Source organism: Elephantulus edwardii, unplaced genomic scaffold (genome assembly GCF_000299155.1).
Source record: "Elephantulus edwardii isolate Elephantulus edwardi_28Jun2011 unplaced genomic scaffold, EleEdw1.0 scaffold00063, whole genome shotgun sequence".
Taxonomy (NCBI): Eukaryota; Metazoa; Chordata; class Mammalia; order Macroscelidea; family Macroscelididae; genus Elephantulus; species Elephantulus edwardii.
The window spans coordinates 6,431,459-6,450,453 of NW_006399813.1; the positions used below are offsets into that span (position 1 = coordinate 6,431,459).

The following is an 18,995-nucleotide window of genomic DNA, read 5'->3' on the forward strand; positions in this document are numbered from 1 at the left end:
TGTTTTCTTGGCAGTCCATGGTACATTCAATACTCTTCTCCAGCACCACAGCTCAAAGGCGTCAATTCTCCTTCTCTCCTCCCTAGTCATTGTCCAACTTTCTGATGCATAACAAGTGATTGCAAAGACCATGGCCTTGCTGTTGAACTCCCAAGGCCAGACACCGCTGGTGCCGTTTGCCAACCCGCCACCGCTGCAGCCGCCCGCCCCGGCTCCGCCGCACCCCACCCCTGGCCCAGCCGCCACTGCAGCCCCCGCAACAGTTCCCCCAGTTCCACGTCAAGTCCAGCCCCCGCAACAGTTCCCCCAGTTCCACGTCAAGTCCAGCCTGCAGATTAAGAAAACCGCCATCACCGACGACTACAAGGTCACCACCCAGGTCCTGGGACTGGGCATCAACAGGAACGTCTTGCAGATTTTCAACAAGAGGACCCAGGAGAAATTCGCCCTGAAAGTAGGTGTTGCGCCCGGGACAGGGGAGCGCAGGGAGAGGGGGCTCCCAGGGAACCACCCCTCCGTCCCGCTGGAACTTAATCTGCTGACCCTCCCTGGAAGGGGCGCGCGGCGCCGGCGGGAGGAGTGGCCGCAGTTAGGCGGCCGGGCCCGGGGCGCGAGCGGTGCCAAGTGCGCGGTGCGGGGAGGGGAGCCGGGAAGGTCAGGTCGGAGCTGACCGCGCCGCCAGGACCGGGTTTCCGGTCACCTCAGGCCACGAGCGGCGAGGACGCAAGCGATTCGGAGAGCGCGCTCTCCCGTTTTGGGGTGGGAGCGGGATCCAGCCGAATCGGGACGGTTGACTTTGGGATCACTTCTGCTTTTCAACCTCCCCTCCCCAAGGGAGAGATTTTCGGGAGCGGTAGTGCCCCAACTTCTCCTCCCTCCTTTCCCTCTTTCCGCGGGCACAAAAGACCCATTACTCATTGAGCTGGTTGGTCGGTTGGTTTGGAGAAGTCGGCTCGCGGAGGTTTATTTGGCCTCGCTCCTTATTTGGGAGCCGGAATGTGTGATTTCACTTCCCCGGGCCTCGTGAGCGCGGCGGCGCACACTTGGGGCGCGCTGGCCCGCGAGGTGCAAGGCTGGAGATTCCGCGGGGACGCCGCCCCCCCCGGAGCGGGGAGGGCCTTTCTTTCTTATTTATTTATTTATTTATTTATTTTTTTATTTATATCAGAAGTGACCCCCTCCTATTTAGAGTGCCTGAGCCGCCCCAGATGGGAGGCCAGCAAACCCGGCGCGGGGTCTACCGTTACCATAGCTCCATTGATCTTCCTAAACCGAGTCGCTAAACCGCGAATTGGCAGCTTGCTGATTCCGCAAATCGGAGGTGACCTCTTTGGTCCTGGAGATGAACTGTTGATCGACAGTAGGGAAGAATATTATCCTTGAACTGGACAAACCCAACCTTTATTTTATTTTTTGAAAGGGTGGTGTAGTAGCGGGGAGAAGAGAGTACCTGCTTCAGAAGTTAGAGAGAATGGACTTCGAGGTCAGACGAGATGGAGGGGGTCTCCGGGCAGTGAAGCCAGCCCTTCAAGAAGTAGATTTCACCCCCTCAGAGGGCTGTTAGGTCAAACCACTTTTCTAAAGGTTACACACGGGTCTGTTTCCCCAGGGTGTGTTAATGATTGGAGGAGGAGAAAATTACTTCCTGTGTTATATTTTTCTCTTCCCCCACAACCCCTATAGCCAGCAGTATTTGAGCCATTAAATACAAAACTTAGGTATGAACCTCAGTGGATTGCTGGCATATATACTCAGAACCTGGCACTTTGGGGTGATAGAGGTCAAGCTTATGTGCAATTCTGGGGGTTTAAGGCCTTGCAAAGGATCTTCTTGATGTTTCCACTTTTGGGAGAGGCTTTTGCTACCTTGTGCTCTTTCAGATGTCTTGGTCTTTACTATACCCTTTTACTGTGAGTGCCTGATGGTTTTCTAGTGTTGAGTCTTGTAGAAGTAATCGATTGTATGTTGGAACTTGAATATCTGTGCCCTAGACCCTTTTCCATTCTCATAGTTGTGGAAAAGGGAGGGAATGCTCCGATTGTCTGTGGCTCTGACCTTGGGGAGCTGGGTGAATGCTGTGTGACCAGTTAGCCTACACAGTTGACAGTTGAGGAAGTGACAGCCGTTCTTTTCCATGAGACTTCTCTGTCCCCTCTGAGACACCATCTGCTGTCACCCACTAGCAGTTTGGGGACACTGGCTGTTCATTTTCTTGGATAGGGAGAACGCTGTATAAAGAACAAAAGCTCTGACTTCTGTTCCATGTCTGTGGAATAGACACACACACAAAACCAGCCTTCATTGTGCTTTTTGATGGCTGGTTCAGGTCCTCTTGTGGTTTTTGTAGGGAAAAAGAGTAGGATTTGTTTTACCTTTGATTAACTTTGAAAGGAAAAAAAAATCTTAACAGTGTTTTCAGTGACATGCATAATAGTCTAATGAGCTTATGTGAGCATAATGTATCCTTCTCAGGTTAAAAGTAGGTGAAGATTGAAGTTGGAGTCTGTTTTGACAGGCAGCCTGCTCCCAGAACAAGTTGACTCAACTGTTAAGTGGTAGATTTCCCACACATCTTTGTGTAAACGCTTAATAATAGAGGATGAAAGAAAGAATGAGGCATAAGGAGAGTGACAGCAGTGTCAACAGCCCTTCCGTATCCAAATATTGGTTAAGACATAATTACAGCTGTGAGGGGAATTTGGTTCCGAGAAGCCTGTTCCAGCGACATAGACCGGAGATTTCTAGATCTTGACTTTTGATTAACTTAACCTTAGATGTTGAGTAATGAAATGATTTTCAAAACCAGAAGTCTTTTGAATATGAACCCAAGGGAGGAAGGTGTGGTGAGCTGTAGGGATTGCCTTGTTGGGAGGGTGCCTGAAGAGAAAGGAAGGAGACATTTCCTCTGTACTGGGGAGTGGGGGTGTATCAGGACCCTCCCTGGGTATTTAGGACAGAGAACGCTGCTGGGTCGCAACTGCACCTTGGCAGGGCTCCTGAGCTTGGCTGTTTCACAGTTCTGAGAGAGTATAGGAGGTAGTGACTACCCAGAGGTCTTGTGCTTTGTCTGTGGTCTGGTGACCTCTTAGCCTTGTTCAGTAAAACCAGTCCTTTAACCAAATAGTTGCAGCTCATCCTGTTGCTGCTTTCCTTCGACCCCATTCAGACCGGGATATAACATTTGAGTACTTCTGGAGGGGGCTGTGACCTTACCGCATCCTCTCTCCTGGCTGCTTTTGTTAATTTCTGAGTCATTCTCATACTTGCAGTCAGAATTGGAAGGGATTTTAGAGGTCATCATTTCATCCAACCCCCTCATTTTGCAAATGAGAAAAGTAAGGCCTAGAGTGAGGGAGCTGCTTGGTTGAGGTAACAGCTATTCATTTGGTAGAGGCTGGAGTGGAACGCAGGGATGCTTGTCCCAAAGTCTCAGGCTTTGTTCCACTTTGTAGTTGGAGTGACATCAGCAGCCAGGACTTGGGACTAGCTGCTGTCCCCAGAACACCTCTAGCACAGGGTGCTGCTCCCTTCCTTCAGGGCCTGCAGATGAATAGCTAGCTGTTGGTGGGGGCTTACTGCTTCCTCAGCAATAGTCCCTGAAGTTGGAGGGATGGTTTATAAACCAGCTGAGCAGCTTTATGAGTTTTGGATCAGCTGTGATAAGCTCAATTGCCCCCTTGGGCCCCTTCTGGGGAGTATTTGGTAGAAATCTTATTTTGTAGAAGAACATGGGAATTCTCTTAACTGTTTCTTTGATGGGGACACCCAAATTCAACCTTCTTGTATCTTAATAGGTTGTATTCCCTGTGGGGTTTGTCAGCTGCTTCCTACTTCACTGTGTCATGGTGACCCTTGGATATTAGCTGGACACATTTAATTAAAATCAGCACCGTTTCCCTCTCTCCTGTGCAACACTGATTAGATGAAGCATATTATTGCTCTGCAGACTGTAGAATGTTGTCATAACTTATCTTTCTATTGTGTGCATTAGAGAAAACTAGACTCTATGGTTTCTTCTCTTTCTCTAGCTGCTCTCCCTGCCTGGATCACTTAAGTTCCCTCTAAGGTGGATTCTTTTGGTGCCATGAAGGGAAGATGACTGAGATGTCTCCTGTCTAGTTTGACACTATTAGAAGGGATAATATTGTTAAAATCTCCAGGACTCTTAGGTCTTTATAGTCTACCAGCTCTACTAAGCACAGCTATGTGCCTGTCACTGAGTAAGGCAACTGGTGAGGCTGGGTTAGGGACACATTGTCTTCTGTTGGCCTGGTATATGCTGGATGTAGTCCCAATGTTAGGAAAGCTTCTTTGACCAGACCAGACTCAGAGAGCTGGATAATGACTAAACATTACAGAAGAATCGATGCCTTTGAGTTTTGTTGGAGAAGAGTCTTGAACATATGGACTGCCAAGAAAACAAATAGGTCTGTCTTAGAGTGAAACCAAGTTTCTCCTTGGAAGCTAGGATTTTTATTTTAATTATACTAGTTTATTTATAGAATTCGAATACATTGTTTTTTTGCACCAGATTCTTCCAGTTTACCTCACCCTACCACTCATCAAATTGTACTGCATCATGATTAATGCCCCCCCCCCGCCGCCCCGCCATCCTCATCTCTCTGTTTCCACCCTCATCCCCTTGGACCCTCACACTCATTCTACAATAATGGTTTTAAACAATATTTGTCCTTGTAGAACTGAGTTAGTTCACTCACCATAATGCTATCCAGTCCCTCCCAGTTAGGAAGCTAGGATTTTGAAGCTCTGCCTTATAAACTTTGGGCACGTGGCCAGGAGGGAATGATCCTTGGAGAAGGGCATCATGTTCAGAAGGGTAGAGGGGACAGCACAGGAGAGGAAGACCCCAGATGAGATGGACTGACACAGTAACTGGTGTAATGGAGGTTGGTGTGTTGGAGTCAGTGAGACTGGCTCAGGACAGGGCAGGCTTCAGAGCTGTTGTACATAGGGTCGCTATGGGTTGCAGGCGACTTGCTGGCACATAACAACAGATACTTAACCATGTACAAAGCACATATTAATTGTATGCATGTTGTTGTTGTTGTTGATTGCCTTCTAGTTGAACATGACTCATAGCGACCCTGTGAACAAAAAGCCTGAAGCCCCTCTACAACTATCGACATTGATCAAAGTTTATAGGGTTTCTGGAGGCATGCTATTTAGGAAGTAGATGCCACTCCTGCTTCCAAACCTGCCATGGTATGTTATTGTTGTTATGTGCCATTGAGTTGCCTGCGATTTATAGTGACTCCTTATAGATCAGCTCTGAACCCTGCCCTGTTCTGAGCCAGTCTCACTAACTCCAACACACTAGCTTCCATTGCCCCACTTAGGGGCCAAGAACTCTGTTGGAGAAGGTGAAAAATAATAGATTTAATCTAGGATTATCCGGTATAGAATCAGTAATCACGTGTGGCTATTTAAATTTTGATTAATTCAGTAAAATATTAAAAGTCCGGTTGCTAGCCACATGCAAGTGTTGAGTAGCAACGTGTGTGGCTAAACCTTACAACCGAGCTCACTGCTGTAGAGCTATTGCTGATTCACAGTGACCCTCTATTGGATTTCTGAAGCTGTTGTAAACCTTTAGGAGAAGAAACTACCCATCTTTCTTCCTCAGATTCTAGCCTCTGACCTTTCATTTAACAGCCTCACTCATAACTCACCATGCCAACTACCAAATTGGACAGCACAGAAAATTTCCATCCTCCCAGAAAGACCAGGGACACTTTGTTGGTCGAGGGCAAACAGTGTGAGTGGGCATATAGGAGTGTTGGGGAGAGAGCTCTGTGACTGAAGGGGCTGTGCCAGTGGGACAGGGCTGGGCCCCTGAGCAGTGAGCGGTGCTGACATTGGCCCTCCCTGGAGCAGAAGTGGAAGGAGGAGAGCAGGGAAGTCAGGAACAGGTGGTACTGGTGGCTCAGGATCAGACCCAGCCAGGCTTTGTGTTAAAAGCAGGTTTTAAAGTGTTTGGGAGTAATGAGATAAACCAACAGTATGTTATAAAGAAAGGTTTAGACTCTCTGAGGTTGGGGTCAGTGGGGGTTATTTTTGAGGGAAAGATCTGGTTTCGGATTTCAGGGACCCTGACCCCCTCCTGGGAGAAGGCTCCACATATGTCTGCCCTGGCCCCACCCCTGGTCTTGTGCACTGGGTCTCTTGGCATCCACCGAAGCCTGATCAAAGCCAAGTCGGCTCATGGTCCTTTTTTACTTGTGAATTCTGGGCTTTGGTAGGGCTTGAAAATAATCTCCAGCTAAGATCAGGGATCAGTGGCTGACAGAAGAGGAGAGAAAAACAGGCCCAGGGCCTCAGGCCCAGGGTATTGGTGGGTAGCTGGGAAATAAAGGGACTCCTTCTTAGAAGAGGAAGTTATCTGTGATGAAGATGTTTAGACTTCTTAGGGTTTGAGGAGTTGGATCATTATCAGTCATTGAATACCTAAGCAGGAGTAGGGGTCTGGGGAGGAGTGAGGTGAAGGCCTAAGGAATCTATTCTCTGGTCTGCTGGAGACACACTTAATTCTTGGTCAGATCTTGGGGCAAGACACCGGGACCACCTTTCTGCTGTATGGGGAGGGTCCAATGCTCTTGTCAACCAGGATGCGTGGAGTCTGGCAGGAGAGGATAGGGCACTGTTTGAGTTGTGTCATAGTTTCCAGTACTCCTTACTGTGTTTTGAGCCTGGTGCAGTGGTGTCTGCACCATAGAATTTGACATGCCTTGCAGCCTGCTCTCCACAGGTCCTGTCGGGTAGGTGAGGTTTCTTTTGGCCTCCCCTCCCTAGTCTTTTCCTCTCCCGGTGCTTCTGTGTCCTAGAATGAGGTGGGCAGACCAAGCAGAGTTGTTCTATGTCTTTACAGTGCCTGAGCTGCTTTTGGTAGTGCTTTAAGGCCCAGTGGTAAAGGAACAAGGGAATTTCGGTGGGCTTAGATCATAGAAAGCTGTGCTGCTAATCCAAATGCCTGGCCCATCTGGATATTTTAATCCACCGATGACTCCAAGGGAGACAGATGGGCAGTCTCCTCTCAGGTGACTTATAGTCTCAGAAATCCAATGGAAGGTCAGCTGTGAGGAGGTTCCAGCTCTGTGGCCGTGAAAGAAAGAGAGGCAAAGGGTCAGGGAGCCCTGGCAGCACTGTAGGTTTTGTAGGACTGCTCAATGAAAGGTTGGTGCTTCAAATCCTCAAGCCATTCTTCGGGAGAAAGATGAGACAGTCTCTGCTCCTATTAAGATTTATGGCCTCGGCAGTAGTGGGCAAGGAGCCTTGGTGGTGTAGCGCATAGCTTTAAATGGCTGACTAAAAGAGGGATTCAAACCTCCCAGCAACTGGAAAAATGTGTTCCGTCAATATTTAAGCCCTGGAACTCTATGGGAGCAGTTTGTTCTGTCTTGGAGGGTCGCTGTGAGTTGTCATCAACTCCATAGCTGTGAGCTTGGGTTTTGGTTGCTTTGCTAAAGGACCCCACACTTTTCATAGCACCTTAGGGCTGACCTTCACAGGTCCACTTTTCTGACTCATTCATCTCACTGAGGAGGAGGCTGGGAAAGCCCAGAGAGGTTCAGTGGTGGGCTGAGTTCTTAGATGAAGTCAACTTTGAGTGGTGTCTTGAGACTGATTCTTACGACTCTTGGTCTGGGTTCCTTTGACTTTTGGTTGCCAGAGGTAGTAAACCTGGGGTTGTAGACATAATAGACAGTGCAGGGCTAGGTTCCCTTAACTCATCAACTAGATTTTTCCTAACATAACATTTGTAAATAGAGGTCATTGGAAGTAAGAGGCTTTGGAACCAACATAATGCACATCAGGCATGTGACCGAAATAGGATTCATGTTAGGGAAATACAGATAGTTTGTGTTTAAGATGCTGATGGTTTGAGAGCGAGCTCTTCTGCTGTTGTAGTCTGTAGTAAGTTGCATGGTTAATCCAATGGCCACACTCCTCTGGCTGTTCAAACCCACCAGCAGCTCCAAGGAAGGACAGGTAGTCTCCTTCTGTGGGATTTCCAGCTTTGGAAGCCCCTTGGAGGGTCAGACAGGACTAGTTGTTACGTGCCATCAAGTTGGAACCAACTCCTAGGTGACCCTCCAGGGACTGTGAATCACATGAGAGGAGATTGCCCATCTTTATCACATCAAGCAGCTAGAGGCTTTTAGCCACCTGTCTTTGACTTGGCGGCAGGTTGAGAGCCTGTTGCTATGAGATATGTACTTGGTTGGAAGGTGAAACCAAAATAGCAAAATCAGTACCCCTACACCTGCTTAGGTGTTCATCTACAGGTGATGGTCACTCCTCAGGTCTAACCTCCCCAAGAGGTCTAACCATTTTCTCCATCACAGATGCTAATAACTTCATCTTCTAAAAAGAGTCTCTTTATCTCCCGGCTATCCACCAATACCATGGTCCTGAGGCCCTGGGCCTCCTTTTCTTTCCCTTTCTGTCAGCCACTGATCCCTAATCTTATCAGGAGATTACTTTCAAGCCCCATCAAAGTCTAGAATACAAATGCCAATCCCCACCCCTCCAAAACCTTCTCCTTTTCTGACCTTGAGGAGTCCAGGCCTCAGAGTACAGATCAGATCAGATCAGATCAGAGTACAGATCAGGCACCAGAGCTGCTGCGCACTGGATTGTAGAATGCTGGACTGGAGACAAGAACGTCAAGGGCAGGCAGGGTGGTCGCTGAGCTGCTCTGTGTCTGACCCTCACCTGTGATTAGGTCCAGCCTGGTGATCCTGTAGGTAAACTCCAGGACAGTTGGTGTTCAGTTAATTGATAATGACCAGCTGCTCCTCTTGTGTGTGATGAGCTGTATAAATTGGGGTGAGAATGTCTAGACTTTCTCTTTCCTTGAAATCAAGGGTAATCTTGCATAGTTGTTGTTATGTTGTTATGTGGTGTCGAGTAGCTTGCCACTCATAGTGTGACCCTATGTACAACAGCCCTAAACTCTGCTCTGTCCTGTGCCAATCACACTGTCTCCGACACACCCATTCTGATTACCCCAGTCACTGAATCAATCCACCTCATAGAGGGCCTTCCTCTCCTGCGCTGTCCCTCCACCCTCCCAAGCATGATGTTCCTCTCCAAGGACCAGTCCATCCTTACAACATGTCCAAAGTATGTTAGATGAAGCCTCAGAATCCTTGCCTCCAGGGAACAGCCCAGTTTAACCCTTTCCAGGATGAATCTGTTTGTTTTCCTAGCAGTCCATGGTACCCTCAATACTCTTCTCCAGCACCACAGCTCAAAGGCATCAATTCTCCTTCTATCCTCCCTAGTCATTGTCCAACTCTCTGATGCATAACAAATGATTGTAAAGACCATGGCCTGTATCAGACACACCCTAGTCTCCAGAGAGACACCATTGCTCTTCAGTACTTTGGAAAGGTCCCTAACAGCAGACTTTCCCATTGCAATACGTCTTTTAATTTCCTGGCTACTGGTGCCAAGAGTGTTTACTGTGGAGCCAAGGAAACTAAAGCTGTGAACAATCTCAGTCTCTTCACCATCCATCCAGATGCTGCCAGTTGGCCCAGTGGTGAGAATCTTTGTCTTCTTGACATTGAGCCTCAATCCATATTGAAGGCTGCAGTCCTTGACCCTCCGCAGCAAGCGCATCAGGTCCTCCTCAGTTTCAGCAAGCAGGGTTGTGTCATCTGCATAACACAGATTGTTGATAGATCTTCCACCAATCCTGCTACCACATTTCTCCTCATAGAGCCCAGCCTCCCGGATAATCTGTTCTGCATACAGGCTGAAAAGTAGCAATGAAAATACTACTACTGACAACTGATGTCAAGCCAGTTGTGACTTGTGGCAGTTCTGTGTGTTGCCAGGACAGAACTGTGCTCAACAGACTGATTTTTTTCCAGAGGCAGGTTGCCATGCCTTCCTTCCAAGGCAACTCTGGGTGGACTTAAACCTCCAGCCTTTCACTTGGCAGCCAGGTGTGTTAACGTTTATGCCACCCAGAGACTGCTGGCAAAGGCAGAGATGGATAATTCTTTTCTCATTTGAAGTTGTGAGGCAGAGCAAGACAACTGTGAGTGGCTATGCAGGATCTCATGGTTAAGGTTGAGGTGGTGCATGATAGCAGAAGTCCAAGTCCACTTGCCAAGTGTGCTTTGGTGTGTGGCTGGATGCATCCAGGCGTTACCTTCTCCTAATCCACTCAGAGATGAACTTTATGGACTAAGGAATGCCCAGAACAGAGAGGGAACTGATCCCCAGAGGTTTGGGTCTGCATCCAGCTAACATGCACTCTTCAGATTGGAGTGAGTAAAACAGGATTCACATATCCAAAGAAACATGGAGGAGAGGGGATGCGTGGAAGCCTACTCTTTTCACTCCTTCCTCCTTCCTGCTCAAGGCTAAAGGTAGTTATTTTAATTCAAGCTCCTGGGTGCTTGAATTGTGGGGTGCCTGTGTACCAGGCCATCATACTATATTGGAGAAGAGAGGAGTTGGGGAAAGGGGGATGAGACAGGGCTCAGTCTCTGGGAATATAGCATTCTTGGAGTCTTTATTTTCTGGTCCAGTAAATATCTCTGTGTGCCAGCTGGCGGTTGGTAGAGGATGGGACGTGGCCCCAAGGTCAACTACTGTTTGTATCTGATGTTCTCCTCCAAGGCCTGTCCCCTGGCCAACTTGTGTGTTTATTCCACTAGGAACCTGAGCTGTTCAGAAGGGTCATATGAAAGGGCGTCTTATTCTTGAGGGACGTTTCCAGGCATCTCTGTGGCCAGCGTCTTATCCAGAACTTGCCTGGGAGCTGAAGGTTGGTGGCCAAAGGAGGAAGCTGTGTGAACACCTGTTGGAAGTGTGATCTTTTCTATCTCAGAGAAGATGAGGACACAAAGGGAACTGTGCTGTCAGTACTGCCTCTGTCTGACTTAGCTCCATGGACATTCTTCCTTTAAACATGAAGCAGAGGTGCATTCTGTCCATTCCCAGGCATAGGAGGGATCTAGACGGAGGCCTGCTGCCTATGTTCCCATGTGGATGCCTCCAACTTCTTACCTCGTTGCCCCTCAGCAGGCAGATCACTGAGTTGATCACTTTGCTGCCTTTTTGATTATCCATATGCTTGCAAGACTCCACAACCACACTGGACATCTGCAGCCTGGCCTTCTGCCCAGAGCCCTGGACTATTAGTCAGCCCCTCTGTCCCAACAGCTAAAAATATAGCTGCTGCTGCTGCTGCCACTGCTGCTGCCGCTACTACTGCTATTACCACACGGTCTCCCCACACAGCCTAGTCCCTGTATTTCCCCCCAGGCCTTATTGTCATACCACACAACTATTTGATGAACTGTTTGATGGACTATTTGAACTATTTTGCTTTTCCGCATTTGCCCTCTCCTCTTCTAACCTGAATTTGGTTGGTTGCTTTGGGGCTAGCTTACTCTTCTGATTGCTGGGAGACCAGCTGTGGTTGGGGCTTCCTCAGGTATCCAGATTTATGTGTACAAAGGCTCTGTGGAATCGCCTTGCTGATTCCCAGTTAGGGGAAGGGTTAGAGGAGGAGGAGGAACAGAGTCATTGGAGTGGAATAGACTCTCTTGCAGTGCTTGCCTCCAGCCCAGGCTGCCTCCAATACCCACCCCAAACATGCCTCAGCCGGAAGGTGGGTGAGAATGAGTTGGAGAGCCACGATGGGGCAGTGTCAGTCCCCAGACTGCCCCTCACTGCCCTGGGCCTGAGCATGCTACCTGCTTAGGACTCCTGTCCTCTTACTCTGTGCTCTCCACCTCCACAGCAGCTAGGGCTTCGGGTTACCACATTAAAAACTGTGACCTCATCTCGTTGGCTTCCAAGAATAACTGGGCTCTGGCTCTCAGAGGCTCCTTCCTGTGTCAAACCATGGCCCCTTCGCCCTCTCAGCACCTGCAGAACGTCAGAGAGCGCTTGGGTTTCTTCTGCCACCTGGCTGTGGGAGCATGACTGTCCTGATTTGTGTCCTCTGAGGTGTGTGCTGCTTGTCCTGCTCAGGGACCATGAAGGCCTCTTGGAACAAGGTGAAGAAAAGGCTCAGGTACCAGAATATCTACTTGACTGATAGGTGCTGGGAGAGCACTTGCTTTAGCTGGACTCTGGCATTTTCTTCTTTCCGGTGTTTCTAATCCCTGGAGCAGGTGTTGGTACTAATCTTGGCACCAGAGGGCTCTGTGTCTGCTCTTTGGGATTAAGGTTTAGTTGGAGGGTGCGTGTGTGTGTGGGAGTGCTGGGCAACAAGATTGGGCCCCTCTGCCTTCAGCTGGAGTTACATACCCATCTCCACGTCTGCTGGCCTCCTGCTTGTCCCCCTGCTGTCTCCCTTAACTCTGCTAGGAAGGATTTATCTGCCAAGACCCATGGACCCTTGGAGGGGAGGAGTTGAGTGTAATTGCTGAGAGTTTATTTTTAACTCTGACAGGAGGAGTCCCTGTCCTTGCAGTAGCTGTACTCTCTCACCTTTCTTGCTATCCCAGACCATCTTCTTGGCTTCTTTCTTAGAGAAAGGCTAGGAAACTTCTGGAAGTGGAGCCTCACAGGCTCTTGGGAAGGGGAGCCTCTTTAAGTGAAAGAACCCCATATTGAACTTTGTTTTCTGGCTTCTGTGAAACACCAGGCCTGGTCTGAGGCGCCTGGGAATATTCTAGGCCACACATGTGGAACTTAGAGCATCCTAGGAATGCAGGTAGGCTGGTGACAGGAGGCCATGTGTTCCAGCTGCTTTGCTGAGCGGGAGAGGCCAGTGAAGGGTCATCTTATGTTTTTTCTCCCATTTCTCCTCACACTTCCAGATCTCTTAAAGGTGGGCAGCCATAGGGATAAAGCGAGCATGTTTTTAAACCCATTTTGTGTCCTCGCACATTTAAAGGAATCCTGGGTTTGATCTTCCCACTCTCTGCCAGATTCTCAAGCATCCCATCTTCTCTAACAAAGCTCACAGGCTTCTCAGGGCCTCCATACCCCCTCCACCCTCACCTCCAAAGTGGTGGTCTCAGCACCCACACCTCAGAGATCCAGAGGGATGTGTGGGAGAGAATTCCCTTCTCCTATCTCTCCAGTGTCCTGATTTCTCAGTTTATGCTAGTTTTTCTGTTTACCTTGGCTCAAGTTCTTTAAAGTAAAATTAGGCCTGAAGAATAATTAGAGAATAAGGAATAGACAATAGGGTGGTGGGAGAGGGTAGACAGAGCTTGTGGCTCACTCTGAGAACCCTCAACCTTGGGGTGAAGGTCTTATGACTCAATTCTGAGTAGTACAGTACAGATTAGTTTGCCTGAAGCCCTGTTCCTATCGTATAGCTTCCCAGCTTCAACCTTCAGTTGACTCCTTGCCATCGAACGCACGAGATAGCCAAATCCTTCCCCATCTGGCCTTAGTCCATTTCTTCCTGAGCGGAAGCTGTGTTTCAACTTCAGGACAGACTTTGCCTTGGAGGTGCTGTGGGTCCAGTTCTAGACTACCCCAGTAATGCAGATATCATAACAAAAGTGTACTCCATGATTTTTTTCCCCTAGTTGTTGCTTAGTGTGTACAAAAGCTGTTTACACTGTGCTGTAGTCCACTAAAGGGAGCTCTGGTGGCGCACTCCACAGGGCATGTGCTGCTAACCACGCAAAGGCCATGCCTTTCTGAAGTTCAAATCCGCCAGCTGCTCTGCAGGAGAAATGATGGGCAGTCTCCTCTCCTGTGATTCAAAGCATCAGGAAATGGAGTGTCAGTGCTGTAAGTCAGTTCTAACTTTATGGCAGTGAGTTTGAGGGTTTTTTGGAGTAGTTTATTAAGTGTGCAATAGCATTATGAAAAAAATATTTGAAGTATTGCTAGAATTACAAAAATATGACACTGAGACACAACATGAGCAGATGCTGTTGGAAAAAATGGTGCCAGTAATGCAGGGTTGCCACAAACTTTCAGGCCGTTAAAAAAAAAAAGGCAGTATCTGTGAAGTGCAATTAAATAAAATGTGTCTGGAGTTTATGTATGCTGTCTCCTGAACAAGGCTACTCTCTCACCTCTACCTTTACCCATCTGCATTCTCTCTGCCCTCATCCAAACTCCTGGTTCTATTCTAGTACAAACGCTGCTACTTCCATGAAGCATTTCACACAGAAGAGGTTCTCCCCCCTTCTCCTTGTCAGACTTGCCAAGTACTCTTAGCTTTTGTCTCACATTTTAAATGTATTTCTTCACATTTAAATGTTCTATCAGATTTGAGTGCCTTGAAGACCCAGATCTTAATATTCTGTCCTGTTCCTTTTATACTTGTGGTTGGTGTGTACCTTTGAGTTGGAACTGACCCAGAGATGACCCTCCAGCCGACTTTCAGAGGCAGTTAATCACATGGGAGGAGATCGCCCATCCTTCTCCTACGGAGCCTCTGGTAGATTTGAACCGCACCTTTGGGATTAGAGCGCATTTGCTTACCACTAGGCCACCTCTGTGTTTTATACCCAGATGCCTAGTAAATGCACAGTAGCTAAAGGAGAGTGAATGCTGCCTCATGCCAATATGATGTCCTAATGGTGACCCTCACTGATCTGGGAGTGGGGCAGCGCCAGGACAGACATTGGCTTGGATGTAGTAAGGTGCCTCTCAGTGCCTGTCCCTGTTCCTTCTTCTGTTAGTGAACAAGCCTCTCTGTCTTCCTCTCTCTGAGGAGTTTGTGCCCTGGAAAGTGGGGCTCTCGGAACAATCTTCTGGGCATTTCTCCCTCCACCCACTTGGAGGATCTGCTGACTCAAGCTGGTACCTTCTGTTTCTGCTAAGGGAGTTCTCCTTCTTGTAAGGAAGGGGCTCTAACCACAGTTTCCCATTGGTGCTTTTCTTCCTTCTCCTCTCTGCTCCAAGGCCCCTCCTTTTCCTGTTCGTTATGGGGATGAGTCTTCCCCTCCCCCTTGAAGGACGTTAACTGACAGCAAGAACACATCAGGGGAGTGCCACCTTCTCTGCAGTGTTTGGTGTCTGGTCCTAAACTCCAGACACAGCAGAGACTTGTACACTCAGTCCAAGGCTGTCGCCTGGCCTTGCCGCTGTGTGTTGCAAGAGGGCCGAGTGCAGAGCACCAAGTTGCCGGCCCTGTGATCAGAGGTTTGAACTATGTGAAGCTGCTAAACCTCATGCCACATTTGTAGGGGAAGCAAAACTGGACTGGGCTTTGAAAGTCTGGGGTCTTAACCTTACCTGTGTGACCCTGAGCCAGACCTACAGCTTGTGTGGGCCTCACTGTAGAACAAGGAGATTGGATTAGATTGGAAAGACCTTGGCACTAGAGGCCTTTTTCCATTATTCCTGCATCCTCCCTGCCGGGAAAACAGCTTGATGCTGGAAATGAAGTGGCCAGTCCTGTTCCCCAGGAGGCCCCTCGGGGCCAGGAGCTATCCTTTTTCTGTGCTCAGTTCATGCAGGCCAGTCCTATCACCCTCTTCCAGGTATGGCATTTTATTTATTTGTCCATTTAAGCAGTGTTCATAAACATTTATTGTCTTTCAGGCTTACCTCCTGCCTTGTCTGCTGACTGGCCATTATGAGACCCAGATACCAGGATTAGTCTAGAATGGAAAAGAGTTGGGGTCATCCCCTTGGAATTAGACCCCTTTAATACCTCTGCTGAGATGAGAGCAACTCAGAACAATGAGGTTTGATTCTTTCTAGCAGGTTTGAGCAGACCCCTGTCTTCCTAAGCAGGATTTGCTTTCGGATATCTTCTAGCCCTCTGAGATCCAAAGCAACTTACTACTTAAGGAAATTAATTAGCAGTGCCAAGAATGACTTTTGCAGCCTCCCTAAGGATAGATCAGAATAGGTTGACTTTGATACATAAAGCAGTCTTCCAGCCTCCAGCTTACTCTTTCTGGAGGTTTCCCATTTGAACGGTGGTTCTTTATTGAGTAGATACTAAGCATTGTGTTGGACATTTTGCTTACACTTTTATTCATTCTTGAAAGAATACTGCAGAGTCAAAGTTGGCCCATTTTATGAATGAGGAAACATGAGTTCAGAATTCTTCATTTTCTGATTGGAAACATCAAGGTCACTACCAAGTCCATTCTGATTTAGGAACCTAGGTAGTAGTAGGGAGCCCTGGTAGTGAAGTCTATAAGAGTCTGACCGCTAACCCTGAGGTTGAGGCTCTCTAGTGATTCAGATCCACCTGGGGCTCCATGGGAGAAAGATGAGCAATCTCCTACCATGTGATTTGTTGTTGTTATTGTGCCATCTAGTCAGAACTGACCGATAGCTGACCCTCCAGCAGGTTTTCAGAGGCAGTAAATAGCACAGGAGGAGATTGTCCATCCATCCTTCTGCCTGGAGCAGCTGGTGGATTCAAACCAAGTGCCTTCACGATTGCAGCACAGTTGCTTACCACTAGGCCACCGGAGCTCCCTTAGCATGTGATTTAGAGCCTTGGAAGTGTGCTGGAGGGTCAGCTGAGTCAGTTCTGACTCTAGATAAGTCAGAGAGAGAGAGGGAGAGAGACATACACACACATAGAGACACAGAAAGGCAGACACACACACAGACACAGAGAGACACACACATACACACACATAGAGACACAGAAAGAGAGAGGATTAAGAGTTGGATTGCTAACTGAAAGGTCAGCAGCTCGAAACTATTAATTGCTGCTTTCAGAAAGACTAGGCAGTCTTTGCTCTCCCATAAAGATTTATAGATTTTGAAACCTTAATGGGGCAATTCTACTTTACTTTATAGACTTGCTATGAATTAGCCTGATGTTGTTGTCATGTGCTGTTGAGTTTGACTCATAGCGATTCTATGAACAGCAGATCTGAACTCCATCCTATCCTGTGCTATTTTCATACATCCTGACACACTGGAGCCCAATGCAGCAGTCACTGTGTCATTCCACCTGGTTGAGGGTCTTCCTCTCCTTCGCCAACCCTTCACCCTTCCCAACATCATGTCCCTCTCCAAGGAAGAGTCCCTCCTCGCAACATGATTGAAGTATGTGAGGCAAAGCCCACATACTGGATTTGTTAATGGATTAGCCCACTAACAAATAAATGCTTATTGTGCACCTACTAAGTGCTAAGCATTGTTATAGACTTGTGGAATAATTTGGAGTCTCTGGGTTGTTTGAAATGTTATGTACTTGTCTGCTAACCAGAAGTGGGGGTATGGGCGGTGTTTCAAATCCATTCAGAGGCTCCTCAGAAGAAAAGCCTTGTAATCTGTTTCTGAAAGGCCACTGCCAGGGACACTGAGTGGAACAATTCTACTGAAATATAGAGAATCAACCCAATAACAACTGGGGCTACATCAGAGTACAAAAAAAGAGTCCTTCACCCCCCAAAAAAATCCCCAAACCACACCCGATACCAGACACCCTACCTGCTTGGAGCTTGACTTTATGACCAGAAGAAAGGCAAACACAAATCGTGAACAGATACAGCTTGTCGTATGGTGATGTCGTATGGAGAAGATGAAGGTGGCAAGGAGGTGCTCAAATGCTGGAAACTTGGGTTGCAGTTTTGAATAGGTGAGCGGGGCAGCTTCACTGGCTTGCCTTGAGCCTTGTGGAGTATCTGGAGGAGAGCACCACGCTGGAGCATCACATACAAAGGCTAATGATGGGAGCATCTCACTCTAAACCTGCACTCTGAGAGCCTTCCTAATAGTTCTATGATCCATTATACTTCATTACTTAGTAGACCCAGCGATTTCTGGTTTTTTCATCAAATATTTATGGAATGCTTATTTTGTGTAAATTGCATTGACGAAAAGGATAAGAGTCTAGAGGCGGAATCCACACCTGAGCACGTGGAAAGTAAAGGAGAAAAGCCTGCCACCACCAGCATGTGTCACATGTATTTCCATTTATCCTTCTGCTGTGACCAGATGGGGTAGATCAGATGTCCTGATTCCTGGGTTTACACCCAGGTCCAGGGAGGTGGTGATGGGTCAGTGGTAGACACAGGACAGCAGGGTGGCTCAGTGGTAGACGCAGGACACCAGGGTGGCAAATGAATGGTACAGAGCTGTATGGCGCACTCCTTAAGGCGGGCAGGGGGAGAAACTTGGCCTGGCTTGGGCAGAAGCGCTTGCGGAGGCATACCTGTGACACATTCCTGGGAAGGGTGTGGACAGAAGTATGATGGATGGGGGAGGCCTTCTAAGAAGTAGTGGGAGGGACTGCACTGGGTGTTCCTGTACTCTGTTTGGCTGAGGAACCAAATGAGATGAGATGATGTCTCCCCAGGGGTGACTGCTCTGTTAATAGGAAATGCTTGGGATGCATTAACTGACCACTGCCTAGAGCCAGGAACAGAGGCTCTGAAAAGAAGATTGAAGCTTGTGACTGGACTTGTTTGGACCTTGGTTTGGGCACAGTGCTGGCTCAGTGATGAGATTTCTGCCTTTCATATGGCAGATCCACGCTTGATTCCAGGTCAGCGGACCTCCAGTGCAGTCAGCACCCTTCTGGCTGATGTAGAGGTTTGCATGCTGCTGTGATGCTAAACATGTTTTCAGGGGAGCTTGTTAAGACAGACTAGGAAGAAAGGTCTGGTGACCTACTTCAGGCAATGAAAGCACCATGGATCGCATCAGACTGATACACAGCTGTAGCGAGAGTGCAGAATGCGGCAGCATTTGCTCCATTGTGCTTGGGATCCCACCAGTTGAGGACCAATGTTGGGCCCCTGTAAGACTCCTCTCTTGCTCTGAAGAATCACACCTTCTGTGTTTAGCCACCCAGTTGGTGACCAGAAGGGCAGTGCCCAGGGTACCATGGAAGTGCTGTGTCCCCAGCAGTGGCCATCCTTTCTATCCTGCATCTCAGGAGGTAGGAGTGCAAAGGATGAGGTCTGGGGATGGACCTGTTGCTGCAGATTGGAAAGTGAAGCAATGGTTCAGGCCTGTTGGTATATGCTTTGTCAAAGGAAGTTGCAACATACTTATTTTTTTCTTTCTTTCTTTTTTTAGAACAAGGCGGGGGGGGGGGGGGGGGGGGG

General features: G+C 48.2%; 1 protein-coding gene across 1 annotated transcript in view; it reads left to right on the forward strand.

Annotated features, from left to right (window-relative positions):
* Positions 1-130: 130 nt before the first annotated feature.
* The window catches only part of MAPKAPK2 (mitogen-activated protein kinase-activated protein kinase 2), a 64,479-nt gene continuing 45,614 nt past the window's right edge, over positions 131-18,995 (forward strand). The window contains exon 1 of the mRNA XM_006887992.1: positions 131-454. Within this exon, the coding sequence (XP_006888054.1) occupies positions 131-454 (324 nt within the window). The remainder of the gene's footprint in view (positions 455-18,995) is intronic.